This window comes from Vespa velutina, chromosome 11, assembly GCF_912470025.1.
Source record: "Vespa velutina chromosome 11, iVesVel2.1, whole genome shotgun sequence".
Taxonomy (NCBI): Eukaryota; Metazoa; Arthropoda; class Insecta; order Hymenoptera; family Vespidae; genus Vespa; species Vespa velutina.
In genome coordinates, this window is record NC_062198.1 from 4,662,204 (window position 1) to 4,681,210 (window position 19,007).

A 19,007-nucleotide genomic window follows, 5' to 3' on the forward strand; every position below is an offset into this window, starting at 1 on the left:
TCTCTCTCTTTCTCTCTTTCTCATTCTCTCTCGCTCACAGCTACAGCCACCACCTCCTTCTCCTTCTTAGCTGTGGAGGACGTGGACCGTTTCGAAGGAAGCCAGTGCGCCTTGAAGAAGTAAGAGAGAAAGAAAGATGGAAAGAGAGAAAAAGAGAGATAGGGAAACGGGAGGTTGTTGGAAGCAGGCTTGCTTCGATTAATTACCACATTGTCGTCCAAGCAACACTAGATGTTCCACCGGTGGTAATCTATGGAGGGCTCGCTGATCCTCGATTTTATCTCTTTTATACTTTTATCCTCGTAAATGATGAGTCTTCTTTAGCCCCATGCAATCCAATGTAATTGAATCGGGATTTTCAAACGATATTGTATCTGCACGTGGGTATACTTCGTCATCTCGTACAGATAATTTGCTATTGAAGCGTTATCGTCGAAGACATTTGAAACGTTAATTTTTCTCTATTGGTAATAATTTTTCAATAGTAAATTTGCAAGTAAGTCTAGCTCTCTTTTTCTATTACTTCTTCGATCAGACCAGTTTCTACGAAAGATTCCGCGAATGGTGGATAAAGAGAAGATGAGGAAACGACGAGGAGGATGTCATTGAGTTGGAGGACACGAGTGATCGAGTGTACTTTCCGTGAAATCGCCAGGAAAGCGCTCGTCACTCGACGTTCTCTTTACGAAACTTTCTCTCTATCTCTTTCTCTCTGTCTCTCTCTCTCTCTCTGTATCTCTCTCTCTCTTTCTCTCTCTCTTTTTTTCTTTCTCTTTCTATCTCGGCACTTTGAAAATCGTGGCGGTGATGTACTACCACATGGAATGCAGAGTCCGGCTTTATTAGAGTAGATAATGATAACATCTCGCCGTCGTCGTCGTCGTCGTCGTCGTCGTCGTCGTCGTCGTCGTCGTCGTCTTCGTCTTCGTCTTCGTTGAGCTTTCGAGCAGCACACTCCTGCACCCCCGCTCATCCTCGTGTGTGCAGTGCGAGCATACATCACCGTCAGCTTATTTCCGTGCGCCTCTACCCGCCACTGATGTATGGACGTAATTGGTTAGGCGGGGTACGTGGTTGGCTCGATATATACGCCGAAAGGCTCCCTGTCAACCAGCGACGAACGAAGGGAACCAAGGCGTCGCGACGACTACTCAGGAGGAACCTTCTTGTTCTCCTCCAATGTCTATCGCCATTTAGAAACGTCCATTCTATAAGTTGGATGATGCCGATTCGGAAATAGCTTGGCTCGATAGGCGATTTGTTGATAAAACGAATGGGACTTTTTTTTAGAGAAGACTAAGATCGTAACGTGATAATGGACGGGCTTCTTGGATCGGGTGTTTTATTAAAGTCCAACCGTGTTAGCATAGATGAAGAAGATAACGCTGGAAGAAGCGATGAAGCTCGCTGTTTGTCTTATAAAAGGATCGGATAAATGGGGTGGAGAAATAAAGAAAATAATGCATTCTTTTAGTCTCATTAGGAGACTTTTATTTAGAAATATGACGTGATACACTTTTATATGAAAAGTTGTTAAATATTTTGGTACAATTGACGATTTGCCAACATTGAATATACGATATGAACTTAAATGATATAAAGTATATGAGATTTATTATATGTATTTCACTGATCGGTACACCGTTCTAAGTTGATCAGACACAATTGATAAATCATAGAAGCCCATCGTCCCGTCGCGAAGACTTCTCAGATTTATAGGCGGTAGCTCTTCGAAACAACAATGGCTACTGGGAATGTATACGGGCTGGGATGCGTGCGTTGGAAACGCTCCCGTAAATGCGCGTCTTTTATCATCGTGTTGCGCGCGTCGTGCAGGTATGCAAGTGGCACGTACTAGCACTGCGGTTCCTCGGGTCATTACGATCGTGTTCGGAACGATCTCCAGGATCGATGTAATGGCGAAACACCTTGAACGAGAAACCCTCGCGTAGGATATAACGAATATCATGTGAATCCTCGACTTGACTTCCCCATTAGTCCTCGCCACAATAGTGTTCTTATGCTGCTTACTTGCAGTGACTCACTAAGAGCGAGTCTCTCGCTATGTTAATCGACAATAAACGAAATGGCTAAAGGACCTTTCGACGATTCGTTCTCGGTCGAATAGTTGGCCGACTCTCTCTCTCTCTCTCTCTCTCTCTCTCTCTCTCTCTCTCTCTCTCTCTCTCTCAATTGCGTACGTGTAGGATTGTCGTCAAAAAAATTCAAGCAGAATACCCTGACCCGGCGTGGCATTTGCATCGCTAGGATCTAATGAATAGTGAGCATTACGTCCTATTTGGTCTCATTGCCAGCGGCCGTGACGATGCCGGTACGCATAGCATAGCTCTCGCGTTATTTGCAGTCTAAGCAAGAAGGGTGGGAGATGCAATGGACGCCGACGGCCGGCGTCGCTATGTGCTCAATGGATCTCACTTCACTCCCTCTTTGACTTGTCCTTTGGCATCGGAGGTCTCTTAAACGAATCTATTAAAACTATCCCGAGAACTCGGAATTAACGTCTGATTCTGCACATCAACGTTGAATCTTCAAGTATGACGCGTTGCGTCAATATATTATAATGTGTTCAGGGTTGCAATAACAAGCCAATAACAAATATGTCGACATAGTTATTGGACTCGTCTCAAGTAGTCAGCTTTAGTACTTTGTCGTTGATTCGATAAGAGGTTCAGAATAAGAAAGCGAGTCACAGTATGGCCTATTATCTAACCAATGTGCCAATCTTTTATAATACTCGCGCCAGTAATGACTCTCATCTTTATTTTTATAGTTGAACGTACACCAAAGGTCTCTGGAAGCGGCGGGTTTGGAACTTTGTGGTGGTGGAGGTAGTGTACCGCAAGGTCAACCAAGTAGCGCGGGTTCGGTAGGATCAGCACCGAGTCCAGCATCACCTCGACCAACTCCTCAACCTCGACCACCTCTCGCGACTACTACATCGCAGCCTTCGCGAACTCTCGACGATGACAGATCGACAGACGGTATGTTATAAATAATAATTGCGATCATTGAAATAGGATTGATTTTAGTATAGTTAGAGTATGATTATGATTCAATTGACTTTTAGTAGGGGCTGCTACAGCGGCGGAGGATTCGGATGATGGTGAGAGTAGGGCGCAATATGTTAGCGCGAACTGCGTTGTCTTCACTCATTACAGGGGGGATGCCGCATCCGAGGTTGAGGAACATTTCCAAAGGGCACTGGCTCATGACAAGCCCAAAGGTATGTTTCCAAATCTTGTTTCAAATTTGTTAACATGCATGAGTATCGATAGGTGACAAAATAGATATAAAAAGAATGATTAATTTTAGGATATCGTATTGCCTCTTCGTACATATAAATTTATCTCATATTATGGTTTCAATAGGTTTATATTAATGTTTATAAGAAAATTAACTGGATGATATAGAGTAATAGTAACAAGTGCTAGTCCAGAATAAACCAAAGTACCAAAGAAAAGCGTTTTGGAATACATGAAAAAGAGGTTGCTAACGTTCAATCTCGTCTTGCATTCACGACAGCATCGTCTTTTGGAAGGAAGCGCGAAACCCTGGTAATAAAGTACACCATTAGCTTGCGACAACGCTAACAAGGCCCGTAACAATCGTACCGTCGTTGTCGGTACTCGAAGACTTAAAACCTGACTCTGTGGTGACACAGGGTAGGGAGAGTTCGAAGTCGGAGAAGATCGTGGAACATCGCGCCGGGGATCGCGGGATTGTCGTTGAGGCGGAAGAGGAGGAAGAAAAAAGAAAAAGAGGAAGAAGAATAAGAAGAAGCTGGAGGTGGGGTAGAGGATGGTAGAGGATTTGGCAAGCGCGAACGACGTTAGCGGTCCGTCTATATCGGTGTCGTTTAAGGCCGCATTTATCCCGCGCTCGGTGCTCAGGATCAGTTCACTAGCCTGCTTAGAATTCAAGACAACACGACCTAATTGTTATGTGCCTTGCGCACCTTCGCTTCTGTACCTCCACTCTCTCTTTCTCTCTCTTTCTCTATCTTTCTCTATCTTTCTCCTTGCTGTCTTTCTTCTCCTCTCGCTGTCTTTATCACTCTTTCTTTCTCTCTCTTTCTCTTTCTCTCTTTCAGCTTCTCTCCACGACCACGAGAGTGTAGCAAAGGTAAATTAAGAGCTTCCACTGGCGGGCCTTAAGATGCACGACGCAAACCGTCCTCTCCTCGAGGGTAAGGAGAGAAAAAGAGAGAGAGAGAGAGAGAGAGAGAGAAGGAGATAGGCGGATAGATAGATAGAGAGAAAGAGAGAGAAAGAGAGAGAGCGAGAGAGAAAGCCGGAGACAGTTTTAGCCGCGGTATGCCGGCTAACGTACGTAAAAGGTCTGAACGCTGCCTGAACAGTGGAGAGCTTCTCTCGTGTTTATCGAGAATACAGAAGAGACGAAGGGATTTCGTATAGAGATCGAGCATCCTTTTCTCGTTGACCCTCGAAGCTACGATTTATCGATCGACCTTTTGCTAAAAGAGAAGGTGGATAAACTTTTCGATTCGTACCAAATGCTATACTCTGAACTTATTATTTAGATTTTTCCAGATGTCTGATTAATTTATATGCATCTTGTTTTTACAGATCTTTATTAGCAATTTTGAGAATAATTTTTTATCCGTTATAAGGGACAACAACTATTAAATTCTCAGATTTTCCTATAAATCTTTTATAAACTTTCATTAATTAATATAGATTCGATAAGACGCCTAGTATTTCTTTTTCAAGTAAAGAATTCGCTCGTTATGAACTTATCACGGTGTAAGAGCTTTTAATCGGGCCATCTTTGTCTATTTTTCTTCACAATTTTTTTTCGATTGGGCGCTCGCTTCTCGAGGTACTTTCAATGCGGTTTTTTTCATTTAGGTAAACGACCACGATAACGGCAACGATGTAAGTTAACTGTGTCAGACGATGATATGGATTAAAATATAGTAACAGTTAAAATCTTTTGGTTGTACGCCCACCGAGGAACTGCGAGTCTCAACTAAAATCTAAGGAATCTCTTCGATATCGAAGCAATGTGCGATCTAGTGCTCTCACGGAATTGAACATGTTGTAACGAGTATCGAGAATTTCATTGATATGGAATCGAGATCGTATATAGTAAACTGTCTCATCGTTTGTAAGGTTTCACGTTAACAGAATTTTTGTATTAAAAATGTGTATTTTTAAGAGAGATAATCTTGATGAAACGCAATTTTATAGAATGCAATTTTTCTGATTGATCAAATGACTAAAACGTATTTACGAACATAATTAATCTAGAATTATTGTTACATTTATATATATATATATATATATATATATATATATATATGTTTGTATGTATGTGTGTGTGTGCGCTTAAAGACTAGTACGACTGATGAAACTTAGATTGTAGGAGATAGTATAGAACAATGATAGACGCAAGGCGAATTACGTGCTTGAAGGGAAAAGGTCGAGTGAACTGAGCGTATTCAAAAGGGCAATATCACTGAGTCCGAGAAATTGAGCGCGTCGTTCCAGTTGGTGGCGTCAAATTAACGCCCCGTATCCCATCGTGAAGCGTTACAGAAACGCAATTACTTGACACGAAGTGCCTTCAAAGCGACGGACGAGAAGGCGCAAGGCGGATACATCCGAGTCAAGTCCCGTTCGTCTCTTCTGCCTCCAACTCCTATTCCTTATTCTCTTTCTCTTCTCAGTATATACATATATGCCGACTCTGAATCGGAATAACAAGCTGTCCAGTCGCAGCAGCACATCAATCTGTTCTCCGTTACGTTTTGACGAATCGCGTCTCTCCGAACGTCTTTATATGAGCTATCTCATGGACCCACGCCAGATCTCATCTCGAACCAGATCACTTCTCGTTAATTCTCGCACATGAACTGTTAAAAAGGGTCCCGTGGCTTCTTTATAGTTGTCATTCTGATTAGATTCAAATTGAGTAGGGTGATCAAGCCAATTTGCGAATATTAACAAGGATCAGTTAGCTCTTATCAGTTAAGTTTAAAAATATGCAAAAAAAGAAGTAACATCGATATAACATAAAAAAAATGAAAAATTAACATTTAATCTTGGTATTAACATAATATCAAGATAATCAATACTATTCACCGATAAATATGTATATTAAGATGCGTTGTAGTTAGCGACGATTATGATTTTGTATAAACATTGAAAGGTCTATCTCAATTAGTAGTAGCTTATGCAATCTGAACTCAGAACAGAAGAGATTCACACGAGGAATCCGTGCCGATAAAGGAACGCCGATTCGAAAACCTTTTATCCTTTTACGTGCTTTACCACGCTTATTGGCACATCTGACTCTGACAGGGGCCGAAGAGCAGCCCGTTCCATCCGCATATCGGTCCTGAGAAAGAAAGAAAGAAAGAGAGAAGGAATCCCTCCGTCCCCTTCGCGGCATCGGCAGAGAAGAAAGGCAAGCGCGGACGCTCGACACTCTGTTTCTTTAATTGCGTTAATAAATAAAGGACATTCTCCGTTGGTACCGACGATCGCCGTGAATCTAAAGGAGGAGAAGGAAAAGGGGATGGCCGTGCTGGATCTCATGGAGAATGGTGGGGATACATAAGAGCAATCTATCTTCGATTTATTCGATATTGGACGCTTCGTGGAACTCTCAGCAAACTATTTAACTCGTGTTAACTACAGTAGAGACTTATTTTGTTTTATAATAAATCGTTGATTAAGCCAATCGGTGGCCGGTTGCACTGGACATGGCTTGGAAAAGGATATTTTATGCCTCTTCTCTAATCTTCTCTTTCTTACTAACCTTCGACGACATTCCATACGTGGGAAACAATGTGATTCATGGCTTCTTTATACGACGAAAGTGTTAGTCGAGTTATGAGGACGAAACCGATATACTAGCCAGCTCAAAAGATTTCTTTTTGATCGGTCATCAAGTTCATGACGTTCACATTGTTAAACGACGATGATTCGACGCTTTTTAACAAGTTCGAGGACTACGAATCTTCCTCGATTCTCAGAAGTACTAGCGCCAGTCACACAGTATCCCGCTGACTCGCTCATGTCACTGATGATGATCGACGATGCCAAAGTATTTATCGGAGACTTTATGGGATTGGAAATAGTAAATAGAGATGATGACTTATGTCGATGGATCCAAGTGAGTTAAATTGGAATGGCACGAGTGTGGAATCAAAAAAATAAATCGTCTTTCGCGATCGATCTTGTTGGTTGAACCTTCGACCATACTTTTGAATTGGTTACGTCTGAGATTGGAAGGAGGAAAGAAGATAGAGAAGAGAAAAAAAAAGGAGTAAAAAAAAAGGAATCTCGTGAGCAAACCATGGTGGAACCGTAGGAGAAAACACGGGACAAGCTTCTGGCTTCGAAGTGGGTGCTTGTAAAACAACCGCGCGGTACCCTTCTGTCGCACGGTTCGATTCTGTGGGAGTCCGACTACCACTCGTTTATAAACCCTAAAACCTTCCAAAGGATCGCGTAAACGTTCGTGGGAAAGCGTAGAAATATTCTAATAAACACTTTCTTTTATTCTTTATAATCTTCAGATTACATAGATATGATGAGGACAATAATCTTTCAATAGAAATATTATTAAAATCGAAAATATAGGACATAATGGCGATTATCAAGTTAATAAATCTTTTGACAATATTGATAGAAATCTTTTCGTTGATTTTTATTACAGAAAATATCTCTCCCATGTCGATGAGGAACTTCCCACCATCCTTCTGGAACAGTCAGCATCCAAGTGATGTTTACGAGTATCCAACGGATCCATGGCACGCGCATTATGCTCCGTACCAACATAGGTGAGCTTTACAACTCATTAAAAATAATAATTTTGACACGTTTCTCGAGCATCCTCTCTTAACCTACCGCAAAACTGCATTTACGAGTTCAAGGACCCAGTGCAAAGAAATCTCGTAGCAACAAAAGTTAATCTTGATAAAGAAATAAAGAATCATAAAAGGAAGGATCTCGGTATATAATCCGTGGCGAGTTAAATGAGTAGAAAAAGAAAAAAAGAGCCAAAGGACGAAGTGGACGTGAAAAATACAGAAAACCGTCGGGAGCAGCAGGTACCAGGGGGAAGATCTTTAGCACTGATGCTGCGCGGACCGTCGTATAAATTACCAGTCTGTCACCGTGCTTGAGAAGAGGCCACGGTATCGAGAATTCTTTCCTTCTCCTTCATTCTCTTTTTTTTTAACCTTCCTCTTGTGTTTTCATCCTTCTTCTCCTTCCTTCCCCCTCTCGACTTTACCACTCGCTACTCAGCTCTTCTCTTCCTCTATCCATCTTCCTTACCTTGGCCTTAATCGAAATCTCTTCCCGGTTCCAGAGCGGTGCACGAGTATCATCAACATAACATGGCCGCTGCAGCGAGTTACAGCGGGTTGCTTTTGGGTAGTGCGAGAGGACATCACACGTCGCATCACGCGGCTCACCACGCGGCACACCACGTGCACGCCGCGGCCTCATATAAGGACTGGACGTCGGCAACGCCATCTCAGTCGCTCGTAGACGTATCCTCGGCGCCGCCCTACCCTCATGGCCCTTATGCCTCCCTCTCCGGTGAGTATTATTGAACCTTTACAACCCGCAATAAACGAATCGGATAACATCGGATTGAATCGATGTTCGATTCAAATAGTAGTTCTTTTTATAATCCTCACAATAATCTGACCGAAATTAGAATGATAAGGAATCGTGGCTTTACTTATGTAAAAAATGTGCATCACTTCTGCTTCCCCTTTCTACACTCCCTGAATGATTCGACTTTTTGCAAGAAGAAAGGGATTCCAGGTCGTAGAGTAGCCCCAACTTCTTATTTATATGAAAATCCTCGTTGAAGCGGTCGATCAAAGTTGCAAAAGGAAGCCGAGATTGTTGGTCGGCTTTCTTCGAGTAGAATGGCGTCCAGGTAGAGCAAGAAAGGCCGAGCGGTCCCTCAGATGCTCGCAATTAATAAGAGCTTAATGGGGGACCAAGTCGGTCGATATAGTGCATGCTCTCTCTCTCTCTCTCTCTCTCTCTCTCTCTCTGTCTCTCTCCCTTTCTCTCTTCTTTTCGATTTTTCTTCTCTTTCCCTCTCTCCCTTTCTGTCTTTCTCCCACGCCGAAATCGCAAGGAGGATAGCAAAAAGACCCGACCGGACCGTAAAACATTTTGCTTCGCTCGAAGCGAGGTGCTCGGGACACGTCCAAGCAAAAAGGCGATCCGTTCTGCTACAGATTATATAAGACGAGGAAACTCGAGCTCTTACGACCACTTCGACGCTCTCCGAGAGAGGATACATGCGGCGCTCTTGGTCGTCTTTGCGATTACATCTTCCGATCCCTTGCTTTTCTTCAACGGGATGCTGTCTTGCGGTACGGGATTTAACTTTCTCTCGACGACTATATCCTCTCTTCAGTTATATGGATCTCTTTTTGATCAGATAACAAAGAAACCGATAGGTTCTTTTACAAATGTTCGATAAAAAACAATGATTCTTTTAAATTTTAGACACTTTGATTGATGAAAAGTCATCATTCTTTTTCTTCTATTTCAAATGGTATATGTTTTAATATGAATTTATTTCTTATATTCTCAATCTTTTTTTTTTTTAAAGAAGTTAGGGAATACTATTACTAATCATTTATATCAATGTGTAAGAATACCAAAACACATCTGAACTGACTCGAAACTCCTTATGGTTACTTACTATAAATGATTGCTTCGAGAGAGAGAGAAAGAGTGAGAGAGAGAGAGAGAGAGAGAGAGAGAGAAAAGCACATAAATAAGTTAAAGAATTTCAATCGTTTCACGAAGCTCGTGAAATCCAGAAAAACCGCTTCGCTCGGCAGTGTATCTCTTCATTTCATAAATGACATAAAAATGTCCAGGTAACCAGTTTCGCAGAACTTGATTCTTGCTTTCTTTCGATCCATCAAAGCGTGTGAACAAAAGCTGTATAAAAGTGGTGCTGTACCAAAAATGATTTTCAATGTATGCATTTATTGCTATTCAAATAAAGTGAATAGTAAATTAAAGTTAGAATAATAAGAGGGAAATAAGAGAAACAAAGAGGGAAGAACTTTGGTCTTACTCTAACGCGTTAAATAAGCCGTAGCGTGGATGAAGGCTTGCACAATTTGCTTGCATGTTTGTATGTAAATGTACTGCACGATTCGTGGTTACATTGCGGGGTGCAGCTGTAACATGCCGTGAAAACACCACGCCCATCGTGATTGCGGAGACCACTCCCATCTGTCTGCACGTTGGCATTCGAAATACACGCCTTCCGTTTTGTCCTTTTAGTTTTCCTCTTTTGAATTTATTCCTATTTTCGAATAGATCTTTTTACATCCTCTAACGTCAAGTTTTACAGTTTGAAAATTTTCTTTACTCGATTAAAAAATATTTTTTAAATATTTTTGTGAACGATAGAATTTGTGATACATTCAACAAGTATTTCATAAATAATACGGATTAGCAAGATCATGTTAATAGGCAAGGATAGATGTAGAAAGAAAATAAAATCAAAAGATTTTGATATGATAAGGTTTAGTGAGGTGGAGACTTCAAAATCGATAGAAGACCTCGGCTCCCTACCATCATTCCTCCAGATGTCACTGATTTAACTCATGGCAGCCATTTCTTCAACCCTCTCTTAAGAGGATTTAATCGATACTTTTGATTTTTCATCTTAAACATTATCTATTATTAACGATACCGATACATAATTATTGAATAGCAGGTTATTTTGTAACATGAGAAAATTCATTGATCTTGAGTGTATGGATAATATATCGATGATAGATTGGTCGAAATTCAATTGTTTTACCTGAAGTATGTATTCTACTTTTGAGAGAAAGAAAAAGAGAGAACGAGTTGAGACTTAGGGCCAATTTAGGAGACGGTTAGCTTTTACACACGTGCCTTGCTTTTACGGTGTAGATTGAGAGTTGGTTCAAGCGGCCGGACCGACCAAACGAGTTTTCAAGAATTTGCTTAGCGGAATGCCGACAACGTTCACTATTCGAACATTTCGAGCTGGCGTGTGCTACTGTAAGAGACCTCTCTCTAACTCATTCTCTGTGCTCCCTCCTTCCAAGTAATCCCAAACTCGACTTCACTTCTCGAAATTAATGAATAAATAAGTATGGACTTGTTGGTAGGACGAATCGTTGCGCGAGCAACGAAATTGCTGACCGATTCCGCGATCTTACGCGATCTCGATTCGTCGCGAGTTTCCCAGTAATGTTTGTATTAATTAGAGACTTATGCGATTCAAGATAATTTATGTAAAAGATGCTTCCATAGTTCTCGTTTATCCATGAATTTTTCATATTCCGCGAAAATCACTTTAATTAATTGTTTTTTTATATATATTTTTTTTCTTTCATTTTATAAAGCAAATTTATTATCTAATGAATAATAATCTCAGCATTGATTTAGAAAAATTCAAAGTGTCCTTTATCTTTGCTTAAAGTAGAACAAGTTATTCAATTTCCAAAAGTGTTTAAATATTTTAGCGTCTCGCTATATGTATATAGATGGATAACAAAGTTGGTTCGTCGAGAAAACGAAGACAAAAAAAACTTCTGAAGCAATCGAGTTTAATCGATCGTTTATATGAGAAGCGAGGCGATTTTAATCGGCGCTCGATCGACGCGATAGTCTTGCTCGTTAACGAGTCTTGGTCGACGAATGACAGGAGACGGAAACCGACGGAGGGTTAACAGGGAGTTGCCGTCTTTAAATTTAAGTGTCGACCATTACGAGATCTCGCGATGGTGTCTTCTCGATTAGGTTGCGTATATACGCGATCTGTGTGCGTTTCAATATCTCTCTCTCTCTCTCTCTCTCTCTCCCTCTCTCCCTCTCTCCCTCTCTTCTCTTCTCTTCTCTTCTCTCGTGATAATTATATAATTGTGTAAAATTAACTCGAACGGAATAAATTGGCCGGTGTTTAACCGCTATTAAGAGAAATAAATCGCAATTACCGACTGACGTTTGTGAAGAGTCAGAAAGAACGCCGACTCTCTTCTCATCTTGGTCGTCGCACTATCCCCACTCCACCCTCACCACCCATCCTGAGTTTCTCCCTACTTCCCAACGATTGTCGATTCGCGTCCTCTTCATTGGAGGACAAATTCGATCGGACGTAGATGAATAATTTATCATTTCGCGTGTTTGTACCGACGCGATGTGACGACGCGGCGGTGGAAAATTTTTCAACAAATTTTATTCTCGTTTTAGCACATGGAAAAATTGTTAACGTTAATGTTTTTCATAATATTATCATTTGTCTGAAAGTTTAGCTCGATTCAGATAATAATAGAATCCATGTTGCTGTATAATGTATCTTTTAGTCGACCTTATAGATCGTTTAAAATCACAAATTTTCACGATATCAGACAAAGTAGTTCGAAAGACCGGAACCGAGTTTTGGGAAGGTATTGCTTCCAAGCACGAAAGCGGTACGAAGCGGTCACGGCGCCGCGTCGGTACGAGTCTCTAAATCAAAGCTGAATTTTATCCTTCTCCTTCCCCTACTCCTTTTCTTTCTCCTTTCCCTTTTCGCCTCTCTCTCTCTTTCTCTCTCTCTCTCTCTCGTCCTTCGAGACGCCGCCCCTTCGAGATTCCAAGATAGGACTAACCGTGTACGATATACGAAATGCCTGGGCGAAAAAGCGGGCAAAACTTCTTCTCGAAGTCGCATTGCTTTTCGTTGCGACAGTTTCGTGCGACGAGCTCGCCACTCGATGTCCTTCCAGGAGGATTGGAAAAAGTGCCGATTCTCTTTTCTCCGACGAACGAAAAGGTGTCGGCGAACGAGCCACCCTTCGACGCTTTTTCCTTGCCTGCCTACCTCTTTCGAATCTCTACTCGCTTGCGGGATGGAACGTCGCACGTGCAGCTTTTAAAATAGTTAAATTTACATTTTATTTAAAAGGAAGTTGAATCCTCTATTGGATATACTTTTAACTCAAGGATATTAAGTTATCCATAAAATGTTTATCTTAACGTGTACAAATTGTTTAAATGAAAGTTTCATTCAAAGTAATCGTCATTTTCTCTTTTCTTCAAATACGATTTGTTCAAAGGATATATCTTTATTGCTATGAAGAAATGTGATTGCAGATATAGAATGGATATATTATTTTTGTAAACATCTCAAAGAAATGACTATAAATTATTGATTTCTCTAAAATTCCGTTCTTTAAAGGAATCTTTCTGCGAAAGCAGACCGATCGATAATCAAACTCGATCAGAGTCGATGATCCCAACTAGTCGTCGAAGGCGCGGGAGATTTTACGGGAACTATTCAGTCGGCAGGCGCAGCGTTACTCCGAAGGCTTTCTGGCACGCGCCTCGAAAATGGCGTCGCACACTGACGTCACGTAATCCACAGCTCACATATAACCGTGGTGGCCAGCAAAAGAGGTAGAGGAGAGAACGTAAAAGAGAGACACCGTCGCAGCACTCGGCTGCCGGGAGTCAGCACGGGGATGGCCAGCGAGTCTCGATTGGTCAGTCTACCGAATGGAGGGAGTGGTCGACTCACTGGCTATATCGATCTCTCGAACTCTGCTCTCCTCTCCTTCGATGCGAGACAGGCCGGCGAACCGAAAGCTTTGCCAGATCGGCGAACGCCTTTTGTTTCTTCTTTTTCCCCTCTTTTTCTAGTCTCTTTCGAAAGCTGCTATACATGATAAATAACATTTAATCAAATTTTTAAACTTCTGATATTTAATTTCCAGTGTTCATCTTTCCAACATTCATCTCGTTAGCGATCACAACACGTATTAAATAATTGGATTTCAATGATCACGTCATCAAATGTGACATTTCTAATGACATGGTATAAAATAATTTGTTTCTTATAGCTATATAATTTTATAGAGTGGCACTTGGTACTTCTTTGAGAGAGAACTTATTTATTAGATGTGTATTACGAGCATGTTACAGCAAGTTAGCCATATTTAGACGATCCCACTCAGCATCCTGTTATGGAAAGGGTTCATCTAACATTCCATGAGAGCATTGGAATGTTTCGGTTCTCCTACGGGTTCCTATTGCATTCGCGAATACGCACACATGGTGTTTCGTTTTCATTCGTATCCCTTCGCCAATTCTCCCAACGATTTAACAAAGAAGGATTGATATGAAGATTAATAATTAAAAATATTTCTTTTATCTGAAACAACATATTGAGAATAAAATATAATCGAGGAATTAAAAAGTTCATAATTGTTAAAGAATAAACGTAATATCTGTTTCGTGGTGCATCGATGATCTAGAAGTTATAATGCCTACCTAATAGTCGTACATTGATGCATATGAGTTTTAGAAAGGGTCGAGAGTTGTGGATATGTTAAAGTAGGGAGAGTCTCCTTTACCGCGAGTATATTGGATTCCAAACTCCGAAGGGTTCTGACCCCCATTGATAAGGGTCATCACAATGCTTTTCGTATGCATCCCTTGAAAGAGGGTTGGCTCGACCGGCAGGGGGTGAATCTTCGGTTTTCGAACGCGAGGGTGTTCGCTTTAATTTAATCTCGACGCTCGATTCGTGTTCTTCAACCTGAAACTTGTGAAGTTACACCCTCTCTTAAATTCGACCGATATGAAGATTCGCTTCTTTCGAAGTTAAAAAGAGGAGGGATAGATAATTGAAAAGAATAAGAAACAATGAAAATGAATTTCCTATGACGTTAAATTATCACATCTAAAAACTATTTATTTATAAAGTACGTGTAACCAATCAAATTATATATGGTCTCAACTGAGAACGATGTTAATAGCTTGTTGAGTTTCAAATATTACGGACAAACTAGTGTTTACGCTATCGAATATAATTCAGAGTTTAATCCTGTGAAATATATTTCGCACGAATTCATCTTATTGCTAACTTTTTATCATATCATTTTTCTCATTATTACTTAATTATATGTATATATATATATATATGATGTAATTTCTGTTTAATAATTATATTATTTAGAAACGAATATAACGATCAAAGTAAAACAACGACGTCCACATAATTATACCGTTGAGGCAAACTCTGCTGAAATTCTTGGTGCTTCGAGTGTAACATTTGTCTCCCAGTTTCCTTAGACTTTGTACGAAAGGTCTCCTCCCCTCTTTTCCTCTTGCTCTCTAAACTCTCTTCCTTCCTACAGCATTTCACCGTTGCTCTTTGATATCGCGATATTGAATACTGAAACGCTCATAACAGGTGCGTTCGTCCGTTACTTTGTAGTCGGCAGTTGAAGCTTTCAAAGACAAATATGTTATCTTGGGTATCCTTTATATCTTTATTTCAAACGTTTATTTATTCCATTATTGATCACAATAGTATCTTTGAAAAATCATTTTGCGGAAATAAATAAAAATAAATTTATAGAGATTCTTCCAAATATTTTCAAATTAAATATCTCAGAGACTTCAGTAGACATTTAGTTTCAAACATTTGCAGAAAATATTTTCCAAGTATTTCTGATGATATTAATAGTGTCAACTTATGAATTATAGGGGGATATTAGATATTAGAAATTTTAGATAATACTGATTCGTCCAAGTCTAATCTTCGTGAGAGTCAGTTCTAATTCGATAGCGTGGTCACCAAATAACGTTGCCATAAGTGTCATACGTGTAGGACGATTTATGCTCTTCTCATACGCACACGTACACACACAGACACACACACACGTAGAGAAACGCTCCGACCATATTCGCGTAATCGTTCGCAAGCCCTCGGCAAAATGGACGAGGCACTAGCTGGTAAATGGTGCGTCGGATAACGTCGACAATATTGCCGGTATTTGTCGAGTCACCCGCAGAAGCCGACCCTTCGATATTCGTGAAAGGGGGAGAAAAGAAAGGGAAGATCATCTGCTATTAGCGATCGACCATGATCTCCCAATTTACCATTTCACTTGTGATCATATTCGTCGTTATAGCTATTAATTCTGTGCACTATAATATTTTTGTTTGGATTCGATCCAATGATTTTCGAATATTCTTGAACAATAATAGTAAATCAATATTCATGTTAAATTTTGTGTGTTAAGTCAATCGCCATAGAGACATTTTTGATTAATCTTTATTTATACAGATATTGAATCATTAGAATTAAATATCAAATTATATTATTAAGAAACTTCGTTATATTTAGGAACACACAAAACTTGTTTTATAAAGATAACTTTCTTTATCTACTATGAACTCAATCATTTTCCGTTTATAACATGTCATCGATGAGATTCATTGTTACGTAGAACGGTCAATAAAAAAACAAGAGAGATCGGTGTTACATGCATCAGGTTTTCACGCAAAAGCGGGCGAGTATGAAAACCTGTTTCCCTTCTCACGCTACCTTCTACGATCATTTTTCAACTCAGTGACTTTCCATCAAATAATACTTTGCCGTTCTAGCTTCACCGTTGAGCGAAACGATACCTATATGACGTTTTACCTACGATAATATCTTTTGTGCTTCCACTTGTACGAGTCTGCTCTCGCGACGAGCACACGTTACTGACTTTGAAGCAGGTAGATCCACGCGCTGACACGTGCCACCCTTACATGAATCTAATCTCTTGCGATTTATTGGCCCGTGTAACACAGTACTTTGTTTTTTAAATATCGACGCGATGTTATTTATCATTAGACAATTTAATGAAAGGAACAATGTCAAAAATCATGATCTTTGATTTTTAAAGAATTATTACATCGTAAATTTAATTCTAATAGACACGTGCGAATTATAGAGAATTGATAGATAGTCGAATAAGAATAGATTTTAACGTTATGTAAAAAAAATTATAAATTACAGGCGAAGGATTATTTTGAATAATTTATTTCTTCGTCGATTTTAACAAAATTTTGTCAAAATATAGCGAGCAACTAAATAGAAACGAAAAGCAATGATCGAAGATAAAGATCAATTTTCCCGATCGAAGTGGCTTTCTCATCAATGATACTTCGCCGAGATGCGTTCGTTCGATTACGCAGCATTATCGATTTGGAGTCAGAGAGGATCGTTTAAAAACGTTGACATCGAGTGGACGAATATCTGCGGGGTCACCCTTTGGGATATCCAGATCGTACGGAGATAAATTCGGACGCATGCAGTCGCGCGCGCACGCTTGGCGTCCGTCGTAAGGGAACGTGAGATCTTAACTGCTCGATCTCGTGACATCGCTCGAAGCTCGTCCGTCTGTGTCTGTTTCTTCGGTTCTCTTCCTTCTCTCCGTCCGTCGGTTTGTCCGTCCGTGTTGCTCAGCGGGTGCCATCACCAGTTCTGCACCCTCGCATCCGTCAAAACGTTGTCTCTTCTTTTATTACGCGGCACGCCGATAAATAATTCGAACAGACGACCCATGCTATGTAGGACGCTTTCTACGTACTTGCTAGATATTTCTATACTGGTTAATTATTACTATATTCTTCGGAACAAAAAAAGAATATCGTCTTTCGTTAAATAATTTCATTACTTTATTAATTATGATCTTAATCTTCTATATCAACTAAATAATCATTCTTCTTTGTTTCAGGTCTCGAGTCGCAAGTGCAGGATTCCAAAGATCTCTACTGGTTCTAGAAGCGAGCGCCGAAGTTTCGCGAACCGAACTGATGAATCGCGTGATTTTCCATGAACGCGAGGAGTCCATTTTAGTTCGTCGTTTGTTCTTTCGACGAGAATTTCGTACGAGCTTATTGTTAGTCGGAACGAAGGAAAAAAAAAACGATAAAGGAGAGGAACTTTGTTAGGAACGTCGAGAGAAACATGAATGAAAAAGATAAAAGAAGGAGAATTGGAGTGTACATAGTGTTACCTAAATCTTTTAAGGATCTACGATTAGTGTAAACTCAAAATAGTATTAGAGAAACGGTTGCGCGCACTATTACCTTCATAGTGACTGCTGTTCGATGCTGAAAGGAATCTCTAGTTCACATAGCGTGTAGGTAATTAGATCGTCGAGGACAAATTCCGTCAATTGGAAATTGCAGGCGTGAAATCTTTTTCCGATCTTTTTATTCGTTGGACCAAATCGCTGGAAAATGGAAACCGATCCTTTGAAATAATAGATTAGATGCGTTTTGTAAGCGCAAATTTTTGAGGGAGTTTGTCCTGATTTTTGCGAATCTAAAGTTTCCAAATAATCGCGGACGAAGGATTACTTTTATCGAATAATAAAGAAACGATCTACACGTATGTTTTTTATTTTAGATCGTCATTGTGATAATAGATAAAATGGAAAGAGAGAGAGAGAGAGAGAGAGAGAGAGAGAGAGAGAGAGAGAGAGAGAAAGAAGTCATCGGAAAATAATTGGTACGATTCTGCGTGTTATTTGGCGAATTTAGATGCGAGCGATTTAAGTAAAGTATTTATTGACCAATGACCTTGCCATATATTATATATTGCTATTACTATTGTATCATAACAAGCTGGGCGCTACGAGAAGATTCCGAAACATCTCCAAGTTGGCGAATTAAAACAAAAAAAAAAAAAAGAAAAAACAAAAAACGAAGAAAAAAGAGAGATAGTTATTATACCCGAAGTGTCGCCATTTTTTTTCTTTTTTATACCTACATCCTCGATCGCTTCGCGCAGCATGGCCATTGCTTTTAACGACAAACTGTCTTCGTCGGCAGATGATAAAATAAACAATTCGTCAATACCACAATAATTGTCTTCGTCAAGCGAAATTCCTAAACACATCACATGACTCTAAACGTTCCTATATTCATTTTTACCAGAACATGACATTTTTTTATGTTAATCATTAAGCTATTCCTAATATCTCACATTGATAATACAATTTTTATCGTTAAGATAGACAATCGATTCTCCAGCAGTGTTTTTAAAACTTCAGGTACGTACAAACATTCTCTTTATTTTTATTTATTCACAAATTATTAGGTAAGAAAATAATTTAGAAACAACGCTGAACATAAAAATAGCATGAATGAGGGTAGACAAAA

The 19,007-nt window shown here is 40.0% G+C and overlaps 1 protein-coding gene across 5 annotated transcripts in view; it reads left to right on the plus strand.

Annotated features, from left to right (window-relative positions):
• LOC124953153 (protein vestigial) overlaps window positions 1-18,727 on the plus strand; it is a 53,965-nt gene extending 35,238 nt beyond the window's left edge. For 4 of the 5 annotated variants that reach the window (XM_047504112.1, XM_047504114.1, XM_047504115.1 and 1 more), the window contains 5 exons: window positions 2,792-3,002; window positions 3,089-3,244; window positions 7,708-7,831; window positions 8,365-8,597; window positions 17,576-18,727. In XM_047504112.1, the coding sequence (XP_047360068.1) occupies window positions 2,792-3,002; window positions 3,089-3,244; window positions 7,708-7,831; window positions 8,365-8,597; window positions 17,576-17,622 (771 nt within the window). In that variant the 3' untranslated portion in view covers window positions 17,623-18,727. The remainder of the gene's footprint in view (window positions 1-2,791; window positions 3,003-3,088; window positions 3,245-7,707; window positions 7,832-8,364; window positions 8,598-17,575) is intronic. The other variant, XM_047504113.1, reaches the window with a different exon arrangement.
• Window positions 18,728-19,007: the final 280 nt, after the last annotated feature.